We start from the raw sequence: 20,833 nt of genomic DNA, 5'->3' as shown, positions 1-20,833 counted from the left end.
TCCAAAGAGTACCCTTGCAGAAGAATTGCTTGTGTAGCTGCTTCTTGCAGCAAGTATTTTGTTTAGAGAGAGTGCACTGAAGAGCAGCAGAACTGTGCTCTTAATACTCTTCCTTTAGCCCAAGTCCTACATTTAATCCAGTCCAAAGAGGCAAACAATGCTGAATTCTCAGTTAGGCTATGTATTAAAGTTTAAATAATCTGACTGAGATTTCAAAGTGACTTCAGGGATTTTTTTTTTCCCAGTTCCCGTTAATGTGAATGGGAATTGGATCTCCAGATCCGTTAGGCAGCTTTGAAAATCTCATTCGCAGTGCATTAGCTGCAGGCACGTGCTGCTGCTTTGTTAAATGAAAGTTGCTAAGCTCGTTTAGTTCACTGAAGGGATGGGACTTTTATTCAGTGTCAAATTATATCTGTAGACAAGCATCTTGTGCTGTATTGGAGGTATTCCTCACAGGAGTGTTTTACCCTCCTTCCCCATCTCTCTCTTCTCAGTAATGTTTATTATGATTTAAAATCCATATCGAACAAGCTCTGGAAGTACAACCGGTACCGCTACATTATGACCTACCATGAGAAGCCGTGGCTGCCTCCACCTTTCATACTCCTGAGCCACATTGGACTTCTGATAAACCGCATCTTCCACCATCGGCCCCCAAATGAGCTGGATCAAGAGGAAGGCGACGTTGGACTAAGTAAGCAGAGCTAAGCTGGGGACCAAAGGAAATAGCTGATGAGGAATGTTTTGCCAGCCTCCCACCACTTTGTAGCTCAGTTCCTTCTTCTCAAAAAAAAAAAAAAAAAGCTTCTCTGGGTAGGAGGCTGTTTTTATTTGCAAAACTGAATTTAACCTGCTTGTCTGAGAACTCTTGCAGGAGAAAGTGACTAGAGGAATGCCTTGCTTTGTAGTTAGCTTTTGCTTTGCTACATACTGTGTATCAGTCAAAATACATCACAACTCTGAGCTGAAATAAAGTGACAGCAACTTATTCTGAAAGAATGAACAGGCTTATTTTGAATTAAAGTAAACAATACTGGAGGTATACATTTCTGTACATTTGTCCTGAAAAGACCAACAATTAATTTTTAATTGCCCAGAGGAAGTAGCCACAGAGATGGAGGACAGAGGAGATCCAGTGATGGCAGATGCAGAGAGAGAGAGCATAGGGGCTTGCCACCTCCTCACTGCATCCTCCCCTTTGTGCACTGACTCACCACTGCACCTTAACCCGACCTCCTTCACCCTTCCCAACCTGCACTTCTCCATCCCAGGGTCCTTCCTAATGCCTCTTTTAGGCCATGCCCATTCCCTATCCCACTGTTGCCAGCTCCTGCAACTATGCCAGGAGCAGCTCTAGCCATTGCCGGGAGGGGACCACAAGATGTTGAGGTGGGAATGAACACTCAGTAGTGGGGCTTGGTGGTTGGCGGGTTGAGGCAGGGGAATGGGGAGGAGGAGAGCCTGGTGGCTGCAACCTTATCTGAAAAAACATTGGGTAACGTTAGTGTGTATCATTATACAGCCTCATCCTTTTTGATGCAATGTACATTCTTGATGCCTAGTAACAGATGTGAACAGACCCAGCTTGGGTTATGCTTCACGCAGGATTTTCTCTGCTGAACATGAATCCCTGAAGATATCTGGCATGCTCACAGGTGGTTTCAGAGTTCAAAAATGGGCTTAACTAATCAATGCTGAGCTGCTTTACTGCTGCTCCCAGGCTCAGCTCCTCCATCATGGCTGGATACATGAGCCTGCCTTTGAAGTACCACTGCTTATTTTATATGCATGCATAGTAGAAGTCACTGATATATCATAGAGGGTGTCTTACTAGTAAGGTGCACTAGGCACAAGGAGAACTGAAACACTGCTTAGCACATCTAAAGTCCTTGGATAGAAAAGGGCTCGTGCCTTGCCTACACTTGTCTTGGAAAATTACTTTTTTTCCTGTTTATGTACCTTTGTGTCCCTTTTCTATACGCCTGTGCATTGCTGGAGATGTTTCTTCTGCTTAAGTTTTGGTGTGGTTATAATTAACTGGTTTTAGCAAGAAGCATCCAGTGCCACCCAGTGGAAAATCAATGAAAATACCAAGCTACAGAGAGAAAAATCTTACAGGAAGAACACAGATGGGAGGGAGCGGGGAGAAGAGCCTAGGAGGCAATGGAGTCTCGTTGGGAGTTAGAGGGGGACCCCAGAACACTGCGGGGGGCTTCCCTGCTGAGCTGTGTGTTGCAGCCGAGTACTACGTGCTTGTAGCAAACACTGCCGTGTCGCTTGGCACAGATACCCCCCTAGCAAGTGCAGTGAGGACTCTGGCATGTTTAAAAAGCAGAGAAAAAAGGAGCTTGGACAATGTGGAGTTTGGATCAGCAGCTTTCCACTGTATGTGTTTCTTGATGCTGACTGATAATCGATCTGTTCTCTCAGAAGTCTTGATGTGCTTAAAGAAAAGCATCGTGAGCAGCCCAAGCTGTGGAGTTTCAAACTTTTGAATGTGTTCTTCACCCAATAGTCTTGCCTGAAGTTTTATACATACGAACATGTGAAGCAATCAGGTGAAAAAAGCTTCGTAGCTTTGAGCACCTGAAAGGACTGCAGTTGTTATAGATGACTAGCCCTAAATGAATGCCTGGACGAAATTATAGTGAAATCTTTGTATGTCTTGAGTATCTGTATCTAAGTCTTGTGAGTCACACACGTATAACAAAATACAGGAAAAAGTTTGGGAGAAAATACATCTTTGTGGGCAGCCATTTCGGTATGTACTTTTGAGGCTTTAAAAGGGAGCACAGTGGAATTTTAGTCAGTGTGGTTTTTCTCCCTGTCTAAGGAAGGATAAAAACCACATTTACATGTATTTGGTGTGTTGATTCTTTATGCATAAGCCCAAATTCATGGAGTTAGGTCTGATTCGTTCTTGTCAAGGGAGGGAGAGGAAACCTGTTCTGAGAGGTTTGTTTTTTTCTCATGGATGCTTATAAACAACTGTATTTGTTAGCATGCTTCATGCCGGCTCCTACCTCCTTTGTTCAGAGCTGTACCTGAGTGATGAGGAGTTAAAGAAACTACATGACTTTGAGCAACAGTGTGTGGAAAAATATTTTCATGAGAAGAATGAAAGCCTCAGCTCCAGTGACAGTGAAAGGATCCATCTGACAACAAAAAGGTGTGTTTTGCTGCAGATTTGTGCTCTTTGTATACATTTGTCATGTAAAAAATTTTTTAATCTAATGTTTTTGGAACAGGCTATGGCCACTGTGAACATGAGGAGCAATAACATGCGTAGGCCTTGGTAATCTGATGGAAATGTAATGTATCTGTTTGAACGGCATGGCAGGCCTGTCTGGGAAGCCTTGCTGGCAGAATAGCATCCCCAGATGTATACAGTGTGCAGGTGGTTAAAGGGGTACAGTAAGGTGTTGCTCAGTTTCACTTTTGCAGACCAGGTAGCACTACGAAAACATGCCAGAGTACAGCATACAATACATATTTTTATTTAAAGGCTTGGCAGTGTAGGAGAACACTGAGAGTATTGCCTGTGATTGAGTATAACTGCTGTATACAGAAGTAACTGTATAACCATTGTAGCGTTATCTGCAGCGTAATGCCTTGGTTTGCAAAATGTCAATACACAACTGTCAATGGGGTTACAGAACTCTCAGTATTGGCCTAATTTAGCTTTCTATTGAAATAAGTGACAAAGCTGCCATTGAGTTTAATGAGAAGAGTGAAAGGGAGCACTATGAAAAGTCTTACTGAATGCCAATACTTATCTAATAAATTTGTTTTCCCTAGAGAAAGATAGCCTCTTAATCTTTGCCTGTTCATAATCTTACTTTCTGCATACTAAAACAAAACACACAAGCAAAATGAATGTCCTCTGTAAAGCAATAAAATAAGTACCTTTGTTTAAAAGCTGCAGAATCAATTACAGCAAGAAGATTTTATTTAGTGGATGAATATAGATCTGGAAAGGAATTTTTTTCTGAGTGCACAGGTCAAACACTTCACAGCATTGCATAATATTAACACGAGAAGTTAATTTAGATGAATAAAATATTTTGGAACACTGATCTTTGATTTTATTCAGCTTTTCATTAAATACTACCTCTTTTAGTCACTCGGTGACAAAGGAAAGGAGCGACTTTTGCATATTGCCTGAGCTAGTTTATCATTGTCTTAGTGGTAGAGCACCAGAGAGAGTATCTTCAGAAAAACGTGAAGATAATGATTTGGTTAAAATGATATCATTCCAGGCCAAGAAGTTCTTGCACTGTTCACTGGGGATTTGAAGACTGTAAAAAAAGGATTTGCTTTTTGGGTGGTTGAATTTTACATGAAGATAACTGGTGGCATCAGACATACAGCATCTCTTCCGAGAGGCCAAATTAGGTTCTTGGGAAGACCCTTTTCCCAACAGTCTCCGGTATCTGAGAAATGCAAGAGTATCTGTAGGTTTGTGAGAGCCTTGTCCTTCTCATGCTTGCAAAAGAAATGTAGGATAACTGGCTGACAAGAAGTATGTTTCACAGCATTTTACATTTACAAACAATAGCCAATGCAGCATTTCCAAAGCTGTGTCCTGCTGTCCGTGGTTTAGTAGTTCTATGGCAAGGAATGGACATTAGCAGGAGAACAGCAGTTTTTAAAATAGATACTCCTTGAGCAAAAAGCCTGTCTCCTTACCAGTCACTGGCTGTTGGCCCAGTAATCTGAAAGACATGTTGTAAGTCTGGATGGTTTTTTACAAATATAGATATTCATGGGAATAGAAGTCACTATTAAACAAAAAATAAAGGGCTGCTTGAAACACTGACTTCTTAAAATGTATTAATGGCTTCCTTCATCATCTGGCAAGCAAAAGTAAAGATCTGTGTTTTAGTATTTTAATTATATTTTCTTTTTCCACCTAGAGTGGAGGAGATGTTTCTGCAGCTTAAAGAAGTGCATGAGAAGGTATTTTGTATCAAGGAGTCTTTACTCTCCCTGGACAGCCAGCTAGGACATTTACAAGACTTGTCTGCCTTGACAGTGGACATCCTGAAAGTGCTTTCAGCTGTAGACACCTTGCAGGTGGAAGAAGCCTTACTGGCTGATACAAAACGTCGAGCCTATAAGAAGCTGCCCCATAGCTGGAGCAATGCGCTCTATTCCAAGACCTTGAACAGCCTGGAGTGTTTGTATGACAAGAAATACCGCTACTACAGCATGCCACCCTCCCTCTTACGGAGCTTGGTAAGGAGTCAGTGGCCATCAGAGCGCAAAGGCCACGTATTGAGGACTGGGAGTAATGAGGTGGTAGAAGACAGCTCTCGAAAGACAGAAATAGAAAGTGACACACTCACCTCAGGAGTATCCTCTGAGACTAAGTCAACCCCTAGATATGGACAATTTTTGCTGGTGCCACCTGACCATCAGGGAGGGTCTTTCACTGAGGACGTCACCTTAAATTTGTCCTTTTTGTGCACTCCTGCCAAGTACAGCGACAATACATTTAGAAATCAACTGCAAAGTAGTGCTGTGGTGCAGCAAAACTTGGGGGGTGTCAGCCTTGTGGGAAAAGAGACAGAAGATTATCAATGGAGCCGGAGAGACTTTGTTACTCATTTGCCATCAGAAAAGCCTAATGCCGTAGAGGCTAATGAGCCTCTTGGTCTCCAGCCATCACTGGATATTGAAGACAGTGCAGCACCCTGCTGCAATGACAGGGAAGAAACTGAAGGTGGTTATGTGAACTGGGGATTTTCTGAAGGTGATGAAAAAGGGGTTTTCAGTTCAGAAACGAAGAAGTCGTCCATGTGCATACATACCACCTATAACAGTGACTGCAATTGCACAGGTAGTCCTCCCAGTCATGTTCAGATAAAAGAATCAAAATCATTCTCCTACAACTCTGACAGGTCACATCACAGCAGCGTCATCTCTCAGAATAACCTGAAACGCAGCACCTCCGTCTGGATCAGCCCACTCCGGAAGAACTGGAGTTTCTGCAGGAGCAACAGCTTACAATCCTCTAAGAAAGAGAAAAGAGGGAAAACCTGCAAGGCCATAGGTGGTAATTATAAACCACTATACCTGTATAGTGTCTTTTACTGGGGAGCCCAAGACATTATAAAAATGTTTCTTTTGCACCCAGGAGGTATTAGCTGCGGTGGAGGGTGGTAGCAGAGAGTCCAGAGTTGTTCCTTCACTTTCTTTGTGCTGGGTCAGACTGCTGTATGGAATTTCTGACGTGTGCCTGATATCCAGGCTGCACCACACCTGTGTGTCAGCCACCCTGATTCTCCCAGTTTGACGGGAACCCTATGGCTGTGGCTGCACAACCAGGGTAACAGAGGGACCATGCTTGCTCTGGGAAAGTCTTGTGCCCTGGGGATGCAATGCAAGAGTTGCAGGAGTCAAAATAAGTTACACAGTCCCTTGGGAGATACATTAGCAGTGTCATGGGTCAAATGGATGCATGGAGAATGAAGAGGTGTATTTTTTTATAGCCAGGTAAAACCCTCCCTGTCCACCACCACGTTTCCCTATCAACAGCTAAAATATAGCGGATTCCAGTTCTAAGTATGAGTAGTATGAGATGATGGATAGTATTTGTGGTTTTATATCTTGTGATGGTGCATGTCTTTGCACTGAACTGCAGGAGTATTAGCTTTGTGTGTCGCAAGTCTTTCTCAGCTTGCTTTGGAGATCTGCCAACTCACAGTCTTATCAGATCTTCTCTTAGTAAACAGAGCTCTGTAGCTTAATGGTGTTTTTTGACACTTTCCCACAGAGTCTTTACCTTCCAGTGAGCTACACCACAGTGCGGCATCAAAAGCAAAACAACAAAACAGAGACAGAAAGTCTGGGAGAGAAAAGAAGAATCAAAAACCCCTTCAGGTGCCGGTATGTGCAGATGCAAGAGAATCACATATCTCATAGCTGTCTTTTTCATTCATTAAGAGCAGTTCTGCAGTGTGGATTAGTTGAAAATGTATACATTTAAAATGCTGCACACAAATTGGGGGGTGTTGTCTGTGTGCCTGGCTTTGGTTGAATTTCCCTTTTGTTTGAATGTGTGGGATTTCAGTTTTGAACATGTTGAAGTCTGTAGACTTTGCTAGGTAGTATAGCAGGGTTGTTATTGACATTACACGGAAAGGCATCAGTCCTTGCTCTTTAGAGGGCAGGAGGACTTGGGGAGGCTTCATATCACGTAGGATAGACTGAAGGAGTAGTGACCCATATCCAGGCAGTGTGCAACTGTAAACAAGCAAGCCAGGCCTTGTAATGTTGTCTTCTGCATGCAGCAGTCCTGCAGTGTTTTCCCTGAATCCATCAAACATTTAGCACATTGCAGCGTCTTGATTGTGTCCTATGTATGGGACAACTTTCATAGCTGTATGTGTGTGCACATATATAAAAAACTATTTGTAAAATCTTAAAGAGGTTCCTAGGACCTTTTTCAGCTGAAAAGAGTTGTCTGTTTAATGAGATGAAAGCTGAAGATGGATTTGTTTACATAAGATGTTCAGGTCAGCAACAAATCTTAGACTTGAACTTTGAGACCTAACACCTCTGAAGGTATTCTGAGGGACTTCAGACTTTGTTTTAAAAAACTGTAGTGCTAGATCTTTCATCAGTAGTGTTTACTAGAGAAAAGCAATGCGTCTTCTGCAACTTGTAACAAAAACGGGAAAATCTGTTTCTCAGCTGGGAGCGAGTTCAGTCATTGGCATTTCAGTGGTGTTCTGAAAGGCCATGTTTTAGGCTGTCAGAGGAACTGCACAGGTGCTAGTCATCCTATAAATCAAGTGTCGTTTTTTCTGTGTCTTGCCAGGTGATTAGAGTGGATGATTGTCCCCAGAACACCCAAGTGAGCTCAGAGCCTGCAGAGATCAATGTCTGGAATGAGAAAGACAAACACAGCAAGAACTGGCTCACTGTGTCTAATTTCAGTCAGCTAAGTATGTGATATTTTGCAGATGGTGAAATTCAGAACAGCTTTTAAAAAGAAACAGTAAATAAAAATTTACAAATTCAAAGTGTCATCCACCACTTTCACTTCATGACATAATTTTTACAGAATTAGGTTGCTGGCACGCACGACTTGGTTATTTGCTGTGTCATTACACAGGGAAAAGGGACATAGGTTGGATGGAAGGTCAGTTAAACCTTTCTGAGAGTGCTGGCTGTCTCATGTGGGAGATAGTAGAGTAGTAATCCTCAAGAATAAGTGGGAAGCAAGGAGGATAATATCCTTGTCTTGCTTCCTGAGGTGTCTTCTGAAGTGGCACCCTGGCTAATTGCAAAAATAAACTCTCTTGTGAATTTCTCAGGGCATTTACACTCAGAGGCAGTGCTGCGATACTGTATCTGCTGGCAGATCCTCTGCATGCATTATTCATTACTCATTGCTCAGAAACACATCCTTCAAAGGGAAGAAATGAATTCTGTATCGTCTCTGTTGGAGTGAAAAGGGAATGACATTCTTACTCTTCTTTTAGTAATTCTCCAGCTCTTTCATTCTCAGAAATCCTTTGCATAGTTCATCTTCTCTTTCAGCTTTGCTGTGATGCGGCTCACTGGGTTCACCCTGCGAGCTGCTGGGAGGTGCATCAGGGAATACAGTGACACAGCACAGCATGGTCTGAGAAGGGCTGCATTCCTCCAAAATCTACTGACAGAGGATGGAAACAGTCCATTTCAACCCTTGAAATTCTGTTATTGCTTTTATAGCCCTTTATGTGTTTGCTTGGGCAATATGGTGTGTAGGTGTTTATTTTATAGCACTGCATAGGTGTTTAGTTTGTGACCATAGAGATGTTTATTTGCACTCTGGAAATAGCTGACACCTGCTCTTTTGGCTAGGTTTGGAACATCTCAGTTACATGCACCAGAAAATAAAAAATCAAGACATCGGTAGGCATTCCATACCATTCTGTGATTACCTGAGACATTCTCGAGAGGTAAGACCTAAGATTACACATCCTAGTTCATAGTTTTGGCTAGGATCAGCCCAGGGTAGCTGGTTTTTTGTCATGAAATACCTCTTGAGAGATGAGAAGCTTTGTTTTTTGCTGGCACAGCACGTGTGTGGGAGTAAATGAATAATTTAACAGCTGTTAACACTCTACTGAGATTATTGAATAGGATATTAAATTATTGAATCACGGACTGATTCTGAGTATGGTGAGGCTGGTCAGAAATGACGCATGTGTTGGTGCTTCATTAGGCAATGAGTGAGCACACAGCTTGGTTTTGAACCTGTGGGCAGAACTGGTTAGCAGAGTGAAGTAAATTTTGGAGAGCTAGCTAGGTAGCTCTTAACCTGTCACACAGAGATAGTATTTCTTGCAAAGTGGGAGTTAAATATTAATAATTGCATTATTATTAATAATAATAATTAAGAAATTAAGAATAACCGCTGGTTTATAAGCACCATATCATGTTGTTTATCAGAATAGTTTGCAGTTCCATAATGTAAAGGTCCTCTGCCTATGCAAAGCAATATAGACCAATTTATATTTCCTGAAGACTGAGGGCAGGATTCTGGATTATGGAAACTTCTGTATGTTTTACAGTTGTGTAGCTAATGGGAGAAAATCTATTTTTCACTACATTGCTTAGGGGTATCTCAGAGATATGAAAGGAAACTAACAAAGAATAAATTCAGAAAAGGAACTGTGAAATAATCCTTTCCTCTTCCTTTTTCAACAGCACCTTTCCTTGTCTGTTTTACTTATAGCACTCTTGATTATTAAAATGGTGATCTTTAAAAGCCTAGCTTATTTTTCACTGTAAATGCTGTAAGTTCTTTTTTTTTTTTAGCAAAGAAAAATAAACCAGATAGTTTCAAATATTCTGTTCTGAGTGCTGTAGAATTTGAATCCCAAATACCAGGGTAGATAGCTTGAATCTAAATTTTTTAAATGGCAGTTTTTTGTATGAACAAGTGGAGAGAGAAACAGAAATAAATTTACTGATTGTGTATTCTGTAAAAACTGAGCTTGGAGTCGAAATCAATAAATCTTTGAAATTTGAAACACAGGGTCAGACAAGCAAAATAAAGGTATAGTCAGGAAAATTGTGTGAAGGGACCAAGTAATCTGGTGCTTCAAAGCTCATATTAAGATGTCTTAGGTAAAACTCAAGGGTGGGTTTTTTAAGGTTCTCAGAAAAATTTCACTGATTAGAGCAGGATTGGAGTTAGGCCAAAGCTGGCCACTTCCAGAACACCAACTTCAAATTGTTTATTCTTTCAAGATGCAGCCTCCAATACCCACTGAGTCACTATGCCTCTCCCTAAGTCCTGTCTGCGTTATGAGAGTTTATATATATCGCTGAGACGTAACAATATTCCTGCATCCAACTGTTCCACTTGGATATGATATATTTGAAAGAAATGTATTTTTCCTAAAGTGGTGCTTCTCAGATTTACCCACTGAACACCAGTGGTTCAAAAGTCCCTCCTGATGGGCAGCAGGGAGCAAAGCAAGGGTGTGTGTAGGAATGCTTCGGTTTTGTTAAAGATTTTTTCATCTGCAAAGCAAACTTCCAAGGTAAAAATATGAATGAAATTTAAAAAATGGTGACTTAAGTTTCAGATAATATCAAAATCCGAATTTTAGTTAATTCATCCTTAAGCTTTATCCTCTTCGAACTTTTTTCAGGGGCTCTGTTTCTTTCAAGGATTGAAGTCTACCTGACTACTATTCAGAAGAATAGTCCCATTTCTGACTAGGATCTTAGGAGGACCCAGCTGGGCCAGTTTTCCCTAATATGGCTGGAAGTTTAAAAGACTATTTAAGTACTTCTTTAACTGCAAGACCTGGAAAATACGTGATCTAAGTATCACTGGAAAGCTGCTCAGTGTGTTACTTGCTTCTGTTATAGAGCTTTAGGGTGCATTTTATTTTCAACAAATGTAAAGGCTATCTGCAAATTGGATTTTTCCAATATAAAGAGAGTTCTCTAATACTGTCCATGTTAGACCTTTAACACACTTTTGTGAGTGTATTGGTATATAGGTGAGTACCTAAATATTTTATTCAAATGTATGGAGAAAGCATGGAAAACTGTAATGTGAGCACATTAGTTCCATTTTAGTGTAGGTATGGCAGTGCTGTGATTCACCTGCCTGTCAGTGTCATTATTCATGCTAACAATAAGCATATCAATAAGTGTTTTCAAGATTGTACCTTTCTGAGTTGCATAGTGTGTATATGACAGTGATGTGCAGATTTTACCAGTAAAAGTATCTCTCTTATTTACAGGATTTGAGTAGTAGCGTATTTGGAACCACCAAGAACAGTAGTCTGGACAGGAACTCCTCGTATGTATTAGTGTATGAAGATATTAACCACATGCTTTTACAAAGAGACTTCTATACTTTCTGCAGGTTTCCACTTCAGTTCTGCAACACACTTAGGATGAGATGAAGAGTTAAGGCAATTCAGTCTGTTTAAGTTTCTTTAAATGAAGACTTATTGATGGAGATACAGGAGATCCATTTAAACAAAGTGTATAATTTTAGGTGGAATACACTCCTCTTTATTCTAACAATAATCCAATTTTCTAATTCAATAACTAAGATCACCATAGCATGTTTAACTAGCGATTATTCCAATCTAGTGGGCATGAAAAGTTGCATTTGCTTTTGCTGTGCAAATTGTGTGTTTCCTTTTTTAATAATTAAAATGTTAGCAGCTCCTGAAAGCTTCTCTCATTCTTTGATTAATCTGTTTCATACTGAGTCTGCACATTTACAAAATATTTAGCTTGGCTTTCTTAATGTGTTTTCAAGAGTTATTAAGCTTTGATTATATTTAGTGAAAGTATACTGATTTCAAAAAGTGTTTTCAATTTTATTGTGGATTTAAAATTTTTTTTTCCAGCTTATTTGAGCAGTATCTTAATATTTGGGTTATTTTTTGCACATGCAGTGCTGTCTCCATGTTCCTTTTCCTTTTCTTTCTTCTTTTCATCAGTTTCTTTTATATCTCTCTTATTTAGTAACACTGTGGATGTGATAAATAAAAGACACTAGAAAGCTATCACATCTCATGTGATTTCACCTTGTGAAGAAGAAAAAAGATACTGGTTTTTTTTACCCATGCTGTGGTTTTTTGGTTGGATTTTTTTTTTTTTTTGTCACCCAGTTATTTATAGGCAGTAGGCAAAATGCATACTTACCAGCAGGACTTACAGTCTGTTGAGTGGCCTGATTATGTCACTTAGTTTGTTGTCTTCAGTGGGATCTCTCTGGTCTGTGAGGTGAATCTTATCTGCTGTCTTCTGTAACAAAGACTGCTTTAATATTAAGGCTGATGCTGTAGACTCTGCAGCCTTGCTAATCCAAAGGACCATCATCTCAAAAAGTCTGTTTTTGTGCAAGCAATGCTAATGGCCTGTGTAGCTCTTAATACATCTCAGCATTGACTGAAAAATGAACAATTGTGTGTGTGATTGAAGTGGTTTTAAACTGATACTGTTATTGCAGTGTAAATGATATGAACAGTGGTGCAGATTTGTAAGAGCAGCTCAACATAAAGCCTAGAAAGAAACATGCAGAAAACTGTGGCTGTTCTTCAGTAACTGAAGATTGTTTGCTGATTGTTGCGATGATCAAAGTTGCACTGAGGGTTGTTTTTTTTATGATTGCTGATCAAACCTTTGTGACTTTTGCCTCCACATAGATGATATTACTATATATCTAACAGTGTTAACTTGAAATTTTGGAGTAAAATATCAAATGCTTGCTTTTAAACAGGTTGAGAACTTCAGGGGAAACTGACAGTAAGTTTTTGGTTGCTTGTCACTCATTTTAATTCCTCTCTGCAAATCTCGCTTTGACAATTGTGAAGTACGAAATCCAAAAGGAAGTTAGTTTACTGTAGTTGAAGGGTTATAGGAAAATGTTCAACTATTGTTTCGTATGTTAGTTACTGTTTCGTACTTTAAAGTGAAAGATTTTTTTATGAGGACGTGTTTTTCTCATGATAACTGCAAAATCTTAAAAAGTCTGTTTTTACTCTAGTCTGCCAGTGATGTTGTCCTTTTCAGCAGGAAGACACTCTTTAAGATGATGGTGCCACTTTCATCCCTGGCAGCCTAAGAGATCTCCTAAATTAGAGCAGGGTGTATTCCTGAGGATAGATTGTGATATAAAAATTTTAATGTATGCTTGATTTTTCAAGTTGCGGTTTGTTGTAATACCTCTGTTTGTGTGCTTTCCCTGAGATTATGAGATCAGTGAAGGATTGAATTTATTATGAAATTGCCAATGAAGAAATTCAAGGTTATAGTGAGGAACAACTGTGTTCCACAAAAGCAGAGTGCTAGTTAACTTCACTTGTATTTGTTGCCTTCTAGTCTATCTTCCCATTTTCCTGACATGCCACTTAGCTGCAAGAGGCTGAGCAGCTGGGCAGCTGTCTCTTTTTGAGGCTAGCTGTGATGCAGAAACGAGTTGCTCTTAGACTTACCTCTCTTTCAAGTGCTGCTTTTTCTGGGTCTGGCTGTGCACAAAATGCTGCAGTGCTGAAGCACACTGCTGCAAGCATAGTGAGTTGTGGGGCTGCTCTCTAGAGCACACCATTGCTTTGATTAAAATCCAGTTTTCCCATCTTCAGAAGAATGACTTAGCCCCCATTCCACATTTTGCAACATACAAAATGCAACAAAACCAGTTGGGTCCAGCAAGAAAGAGAGCTGAAGAGACCTTGAATCACCAAGGGCACTCTGTGGAAATGCTGTCCCTTCCCCCAACATCTATTTGTGTTTCTTATTTAAGATCTCTTTCACTAGAAAAGGGAATATAAGCAAATAAAATACACCAGGAAGAAAAGTGTAATGTTCAAATATTTTGATGAAGATTCAGTTTTGATTACCCCATTTTTCAGAATTAAAAGCAGTACAGCATACATGCTTTCTACAGTCTGGCATTTTGAAGGATTGTTTTCCAATAGAACAAAGTTATTTCAGCAAATTGATGGAAACATGCTCATTAATCTTGATTTTATTAGAATGACTTTTTACAAAATAAAAATTTTTGAACCAAGTTTCATCTAGCCATGCCTGTTAAATATGTAACAGGATAGCTCTTTGTCTGTTTATATTTTAACAGCATTTTAGAAGTTGTGGGTTAATGGGACAGTATTGTTATAACTTTGGTGTAATAGTATAGTTAATGGAATGCTTAATGACTGAGGATGGAGTTGGAAAAACCATGCCTTTGGGAGGCTATGAAGCATGATGGACAGCAAAGTGCTTTTAATATCCCAGAGGTGTAATTGGCTTAAAGAATCTACATGTCCTTGAGGTTAATATCACAAGTTTCCCACCATTTCCATGAATAAATAAGTCATCTGGCTATATTACACTGATGACTGAAACCTGCCAATATAGTATACATATTGTATAGTATACATACATATATATACATATAGTACACATACATACAGTATCAGGTAGTTAAACCCTGTTAGTATTTCTCCTCTTTAGAATGCTGAGACAGTAATTCTGATTAATCTGTTTTGTGACAAACTCTGGGATGGAAGGAATGCAAAAATCATGCATTTATCTCTGCTATAATAATTAAAGTAATGATGCTTTAAACGTCATTTCAGATATCGTTGCCTGCTTGAAAACATCTCAAGATCTGCATCATCATTACTCAGGTAAGCAGGAGGCACCAGAAAGATAGCTGAGTAATTTGACAAATTCAATAGAACATTACTTCTTCCCTTGTCATCTTCTGTGATTTTCACTTTGAAGGGTTGCACAGTTACCCACTGTGAGGAAGATTCTGTATTAATTCATGGCTAACACTCCAGTGAGGAAATTATGAGTTATTTTCTTGCTGCTAATTACTCCATTCCGGGTATTTCTAGCAAATCCAGAACAGAATGTAGATAATCGATTTCAAAATATCAGTGGAAACAATGAGTAGAGCTCCAGTTCCTGGAGGGGCAGAGGAGGCACTCGTTTGTCACTTCCCCTGACACCTCCCACATCCTCCTTTGTACTTTCTGGTTTCTTCAGTTAATTGCTCCTGTACCACTTAATCTGTGTTTATATACCTGTGAAATCCTGGAAGTCTGGCAGGGAATAAATCACTTCGATGCTAATTGCCTGCAGTCCTGTCTTTTCCTGAACTGAGTGCGAGCAGATTTTCCAAAGCTTGGATTTCGTTTTTTTCCTGAAGGAGAACCGTGGAGAGCTTGCCAGTAGATGTCTCTGTTGCCTGCGGGACTTGGCCTGCTTTAAAGGGAAGCCTAGGGTGAACCAGAAGCATTAGCAGCCTCCTGGAGTTCAAAAGACTATGCGATGTTCACTGGGAATAACACCTCCTAGTTTGTAATCAGTGTACAGGGGTAATTTCTCTGACATCGTGGCGATGGTGCAGTGATTAATTTGGCTTTTGTCAGGCATGCTGTCTGAGATTAGGTAGGACTTTCTAGCACAAATAAGAGTTCCGCCATGAGTTGGCAAATGTCTCCAGAGGTTTCCAGTGTAGGTGTTCTTTCCTCAGGAAGACTGGGGTAGAATTTAGCCAATGAAGCCCACAAGTATGATACTAAAATCCTGCAACATATACTGCTTATACATTTTATTTGGTATCACGTTGTGCCCACAAATACAGTGCTGCCTCTCTGCCCACCCAAAAGAACTTGAGTTTTGAGCCAAGTTCAGCAGCTGGTGCAAGTCCACTTCACATTGCCTCTGGAGGCACTAGAGTGAGTGCTGGCAGGGTCTGACAGATGGCACGGGTCTCACAGCTCCCGAGTTCACCTCCTTGTCCCTGCTGTGCACTAACTTCAGGACTAGAGCATGTTCCTAGTGAGGCATCAGGGGAGAACCTTGATTTTCAGTCCAGGCTCCAAAACTATTAAGGCATGTGAACCAGTGCCTGTTGAATTCGGAATATGTAAACAAGTCTTGAAATGGAGTCTGAAATGCAGATCATCTCAAATGAGGACCCTAAGTTATGGCCTGGTATGTCACGGGTCCCTGTTGGTCTCTCCTTTGGGCTAAATAAGCTCTAATTGTTTTCTGCTCAGAGAACTAATGTTAAAAAGAAGGACAGGCAGTGTCGCAGTTCTGGAAGAGTCTGACATCAGGGCTTTTTTGTTGCTCTGCAGAGAAACACAACTCTGCTGTGGTTCGCTCGCTGCTTTGGACACTAGTTTTGTCTTCAGCCATTGAGCAGGGAAATTAGGCAGTCAGCACTGTAGCATCCACGTTGCCTCCTTATTCTAGTCTTACGCTCTTTGCAGCTTACTTCACACCTCTCTCCCATTTTCTGATAACTGAGTCATTGTGAGGACAAATCCATAAATATTTAGTCAGCACTCTGAAGTTTGGAAGGTGTTAGCCTGAGAAAGAAGATGCCAATTAGAGAGATACAATAATGTTGCTGATGTTTTTTGGCGAGGAGCCCAGATGAAGAAACAGTGCTCTGTGCAGGGCAAGCTTGGATTTTCCTGTGATGCCTTGCTAAATCCCCTGGTGCTTCTGAGCCTGACAGAGACAGGCAGTGAGGGCAGCTGGGGCCAATGCCTCTCATTGGCATGCTGTGAACGCTGCTGCGCTGGAGCTGGCAGAAGGAGCAGGTAGAAGCAGCGCTGGGTGGAAGGAGGAGAGTGAAGAGTTAGCAGAAGCAGTTCTTCTAGCCAGGGTGCAAGGGGCTTGTCACAGAGAATATGTTTCCTTTTAAGAAGGATTTCAATGTGTTGAGGGAAGAGTGGCAGCTGATACTTGCGAGATACCATGGACATGCTAAAGGGAGTTGCTAGACGGGTAGAATGGTGGTCAGGTCTGACACAGATTGCACACTGCAGCCTCCTTGGCCTTGTACACTACAGTAAAGTGCCACCAGATGTTTTTGAAACTCAGCTGGCTTTTTGTTTATTCTGTATAGTACTGAAATCTATGTTGTTTGCAGCTGTTGAAAGAAACAACTTAATGAGACTTGCTCAGACCATACCGTTTACACCAGTCCAGCTCTTTGGTGAGTACCAACTCCTTGGTTATGCTTTCTGCTTAACAAATAGTTAGTGCATTATATTTTTTAAAGACTGTGCTTGTGAAATTTCCTTGGATTAATTTCAGCAATTCTTTTTTTCTGAAAGAGAAGAACCAGGATAGAATTGTAGTCATGCAGTAATTTTGGGACTTTTGGATGTCATCCGGTCCAACCCGCTCTGCGGCCAATTCAGATCAGGTTGCTGAGGGCATGTCCAATTGCATTTTGTATATGTCTGTAAATGCAGACTCCTTAGCTTTGCTGGACAAACTTTTCCAGTGTTTAACTGACTTCATTATGAACCTAGTATTTTTTGCAGTATTTATGGGGATTTCCCTTTCTGTAGCTTGTATCTGTTGTTGTTGATGTGATTACTGTTGACCTCAGAGATAAGTCTAACTCTATCTTCTCTATACTTATCATTAGGATAGCTGAAGATAGCAAAAAGATTCCCCTTAACCTTAATACCTGCATTCTCTCTCTGTTTCTCCCTCTCTCACACACAGATACACACATACATGTAGGGCCATGTATAGGATAGCCCATCAAGAAGAAGACCAGGTATTGGTTGAAAGGGCACTACTCCTGTACTTAATACAGAAGATTTGTAGTGTGCCAAGGAAAAAAGAACTGTGCTGTCACTCAAGAGTGGTAGAGAATAATACATAAATAATTTGGAAGAGTTCTGAAATTAATGTGCAGTATTGGCTTAGAGCAGCAGAAGCTCTGCCTCTAGACACTTGAGATCTAGGTGCCTGCTTTTCAATGGGTAGAATATTTTTGTCTCACAGCAACTAATTGCTGATACTTGCAGCACCATAGGATTTCTTGGGACCAGATTGCTGCAGATAATTAATATAGCTATGAGCATATTGAACGTTCTAATCTTTGAAGCTCCCAGGAGACACCTTTCTAGGTATTAAATTGTCAAAAGACAATAAAACGAAGACTTAACGTAAGATTAAAAAATGTCTCTAGTTATAGTATCTTTATTCAAGTATCTGTCTTTTATGTAAGACATTGGCTTTTCTGTTGCTTTTTTTTTAAATGAAAATGTGCGCAAATTGTGACATTCGACAGCATCTCTATTTGTGTTAACTGGTGAGGGTGTGCTCAGGAGCAGGGAGAAAGTCTGCTAATCTGAATCCAGTTTGTCCTTCCTTACGGCAATCTTTGCCATTTTGCAGATACAGTTATCTCATCACACTTGCCAGTGAAAATTTGTTTCTTATGAATTAACATTGCAAATAATGTGAATTGCAAGAAGCAAAGACAGGTTTAAAAAATCAGTCCACTCTTCTGTTAGTTTACAAATGATGGCAAAAGAAAGGTGTCTCGCTTACACTGCAAGAGAGGAATGCTGTTGCAACTATAGGGGGAAACAGAGTGCGACCGAGTTAAAGCTCACCAGGTTTGTTCTCCTTTCAGAAAAACGTTATTGGCAGGAGCAGAACAACTGAAATTTTGTGCAGTACAAATAACATTGGAATTTCTAGGCAAAAGACAAATAGTATTTTAAAACATCAAAATTGTCAACTTCCTGTTAATTTGCTTTAGCTAGTTCTCCTAGCATTCCTTTCTCCAAGGAAGGTGATGTCCTTTCAGTCTGATTTCCCTGGCTCATCATGGCCAAGTCACCACTTTTCAAACAACTTGGCTGTCTGTTTGCGTCAAAAGGTGGGACTCTCTAGCCCTTTAATTTTGTAGTTGATAACTATTACAACTGTATGTGTTTGTTTGCCTTGCTTATTTGGTTTATTCTTGTTAAGCACAATTAGAAGGAAAATACTCTTGAGTGTTCCGTGGGTCTTGATTAACTTAAAACAAGTCTTTACTAAAAATTTGCTGTCCACATGAGTGCATGAACAGAGGCAGCCACACTCAGGATACTTAAAGTTCATACACTGGAGGTAAAATGGTAACCCTGTAACAATACGTACTTTTAAAGCTCAACCATCTTTAAGTACTTAGAAAGCTGTAGCAAATGAGATTGATTTCTATAGAGCAGAATATCAATGACATTTGTTGCATGGAAGTATGCTGGAGGTCTTGAATTCATTTCTGTTCAGAGGCTTAACACAAGCTCTTTGGACCACTTATGTTATCATAGTAGATCTTAAGTGGAATATATGTAGTAAGTAGTGTAAATTTAGGCTGGAGAAGTTTTCACACCAAAGAACAGTAATGATAAAACAGCTCTCTTTTAAAGTGTGGCTTCCAAAGGTATCTGTGTGTTTTAAAGTGTGGCATACAAAGTGGTATGTTATTTTAAGATATCAAATCAAAATGCAGTTCTCTTCTGTTTCTGCAATGTGTGACTTCTGCTAACAAGACTTCCTTCTGTTTAAGCTGGAGAGGAAGTGACCGTCTATCAGCTAGAGGAAAGTTCACCTATGAACCTTGATAAAAGCATGTCATCCTGGTCCCAGCGTGGTATGGCTGCAATGATCCAAGTCTTGTCACGGGAGGAGATGGATGGGGGTCTGCGGAGGGCCATGAAGGTCATTTGTACTTGGTCTGAGAATGATGTATTAAAGTTGGGACAAGTATTTATTGTGAAGTCTTTTCTGCCAGAGGTGGTTCAGACTTGGCAAAAGATCTTTCACGATGGCACAGTGTTGCATCTCTGCCTGAGGGTGAGTTCAGACCTGAAGGCTCACTGACTGGCCTAGCCTGATGTGCCTTAAATGTTATACTGCTTACATGTGAATGTCTTCATCATGCTTAACATGTGGTTTGATGTTATCTTTTGGAAAGCAAAAGGCTTTGAGGTGGATATGTCTCCCATTTGTAAACAGTATGCAATCAGCTGTTTGTTTGTTTGTTTGTTTATCTATTTTGACAAATTCATGGTACCTTTCTTCATGAAAATGAAAGTAATTTTTATAACATTATTTTCTTCAGGAGATCCAACAGCAAAGGGCTGCCCAGAAGTTAATCTATACCTTCAATCAAGTGAAGCCTTATAGTATTCCCTATACACCAAGGTAAAATCACTGTCTTTAAGTATTAAGTGCCAAAGGTTTCTTGTCTTAGCTGTATCCCAGGTATAGTACAGCCTGCTTTTCCATAGTGGGTTGAAAGAACTGCTACTTAGACAGTCTGATGATTGTTGATCATCATTTTAGGAGGAAAAGTAGGCAGATTTGAACTTTGTCTTTATAGCTATATGTGATGGCAAAATAAGCTTCTTCATAGCACTGTTCCTTAGACTTAAGCAAGAATTGCCTTGTATACAATTAACGTCAGACAATTCGATATAGCTCGTAGTAAATCAGATTATGTCATTTGTCCATAAACTATACTTTCTGGTCAAGTGCTTTTTTTTGAGAGTTATCAAACCAAGAAAGCCTTTGTGCTGTCTACCACTTGGTACCTCCTTCTGTTCAAAACGTTACGGCTGGGGAAGAGGTGTCCTTTCTTCGGTATATTTGTTTTGCATTATGCCATGTGCTGACTGTGAGGATGTTCATTACCCTGCCAGCTCCTGATAGACAGCATTTAAATCTACAGGTTCCTGGAAGTTTTCCTCATGTACTGCCATTCAATGAATCAGTGGCTGACCATTGAGAAGTACATGACTGGCGAGTTTCGGAAATACAACAATAACAACGGAGACGAGATTACTCCCAGCAGCTTGCTGGAAGAGCTAATGCTAGCCTTCTCTCACTGGACCTACGTGTACACCTGTGGGGAGCTCCTTGTCCTGGATTTACAAGGTGACTGCTAGCAGAGGTTCACTATTTGAAACCCAGTGAATAGGAATTCTCTCGAAAGAGAATTTAATACTGAGGAATGGGCTAAATTACATACTGG

The 20,833-nt window shown here is 40.3% G+C and overlaps 1 protein-coding gene across 1 annotated transcript in view; it reads left to right on the top strand.

Moving 5' to 3' along the window:
• The window catches only part of TRPM6 (transient receptor potential cation channel subfamily M member 6), a 90,011-nt gene that overhangs the window by 58,129 nt on the left and 11,049 nt on the right, over positions 1-20,833 (top strand). The window contains exons 25-37 of the mRNA XM_075446849.1: positions 498-697; positions 3,040-3,172; positions 4,920-6,058; positions 6,782-6,894; positions 7,829-7,955; positions 8,860-8,957; positions 11,265-11,323; positions 12,761-12,786; positions 14,619-14,669; positions 16,937-17,002; positions 19,367-19,653; positions 19,922-20,004; positions 20,531-20,736. Coding sequence (XP_075302964.1) covers positions 498-697; positions 3,040-3,172; positions 4,920-6,058; positions 6,782-6,894; positions 7,829-7,955; positions 8,860-8,957; positions 11,265-11,323; positions 12,761-12,786; positions 14,619-14,669; positions 16,937-17,002; positions 19,367-19,653; positions 19,922-20,004; positions 20,531-20,736 — 2,588 coding nt within the window. The remainder of the gene's footprint in view (positions 1-497; positions 698-3,039; positions 3,173-4,919; positions 6,059-6,781; positions 6,895-7,828; positions 7,956-8,859; positions 8,958-11,264; positions 11,324-12,760; positions 12,787-14,618; positions 14,670-16,936; positions 17,003-19,366; positions 19,654-19,921; positions 20,005-20,530; positions 20,737-20,833) is intronic.

Source organism: Opisthocomus hoazin, chromosome Z (genome assembly GCF_030867145.1).
Source record: "Opisthocomus hoazin isolate bOpiHoa1 chromosome Z, bOpiHoa1.hap1, whole genome shotgun sequence".
In the NCBI taxonomy this organism is placed as follows: domain Eukaryota; kingdom Metazoa; phylum Chordata; class Aves; order Opisthocomiformes; family Opisthocomidae; genus Opisthocomus; species Opisthocomus hoazin.
This window is presented reverse-complemented; position numbering and strand designations above follow the sequence as displayed.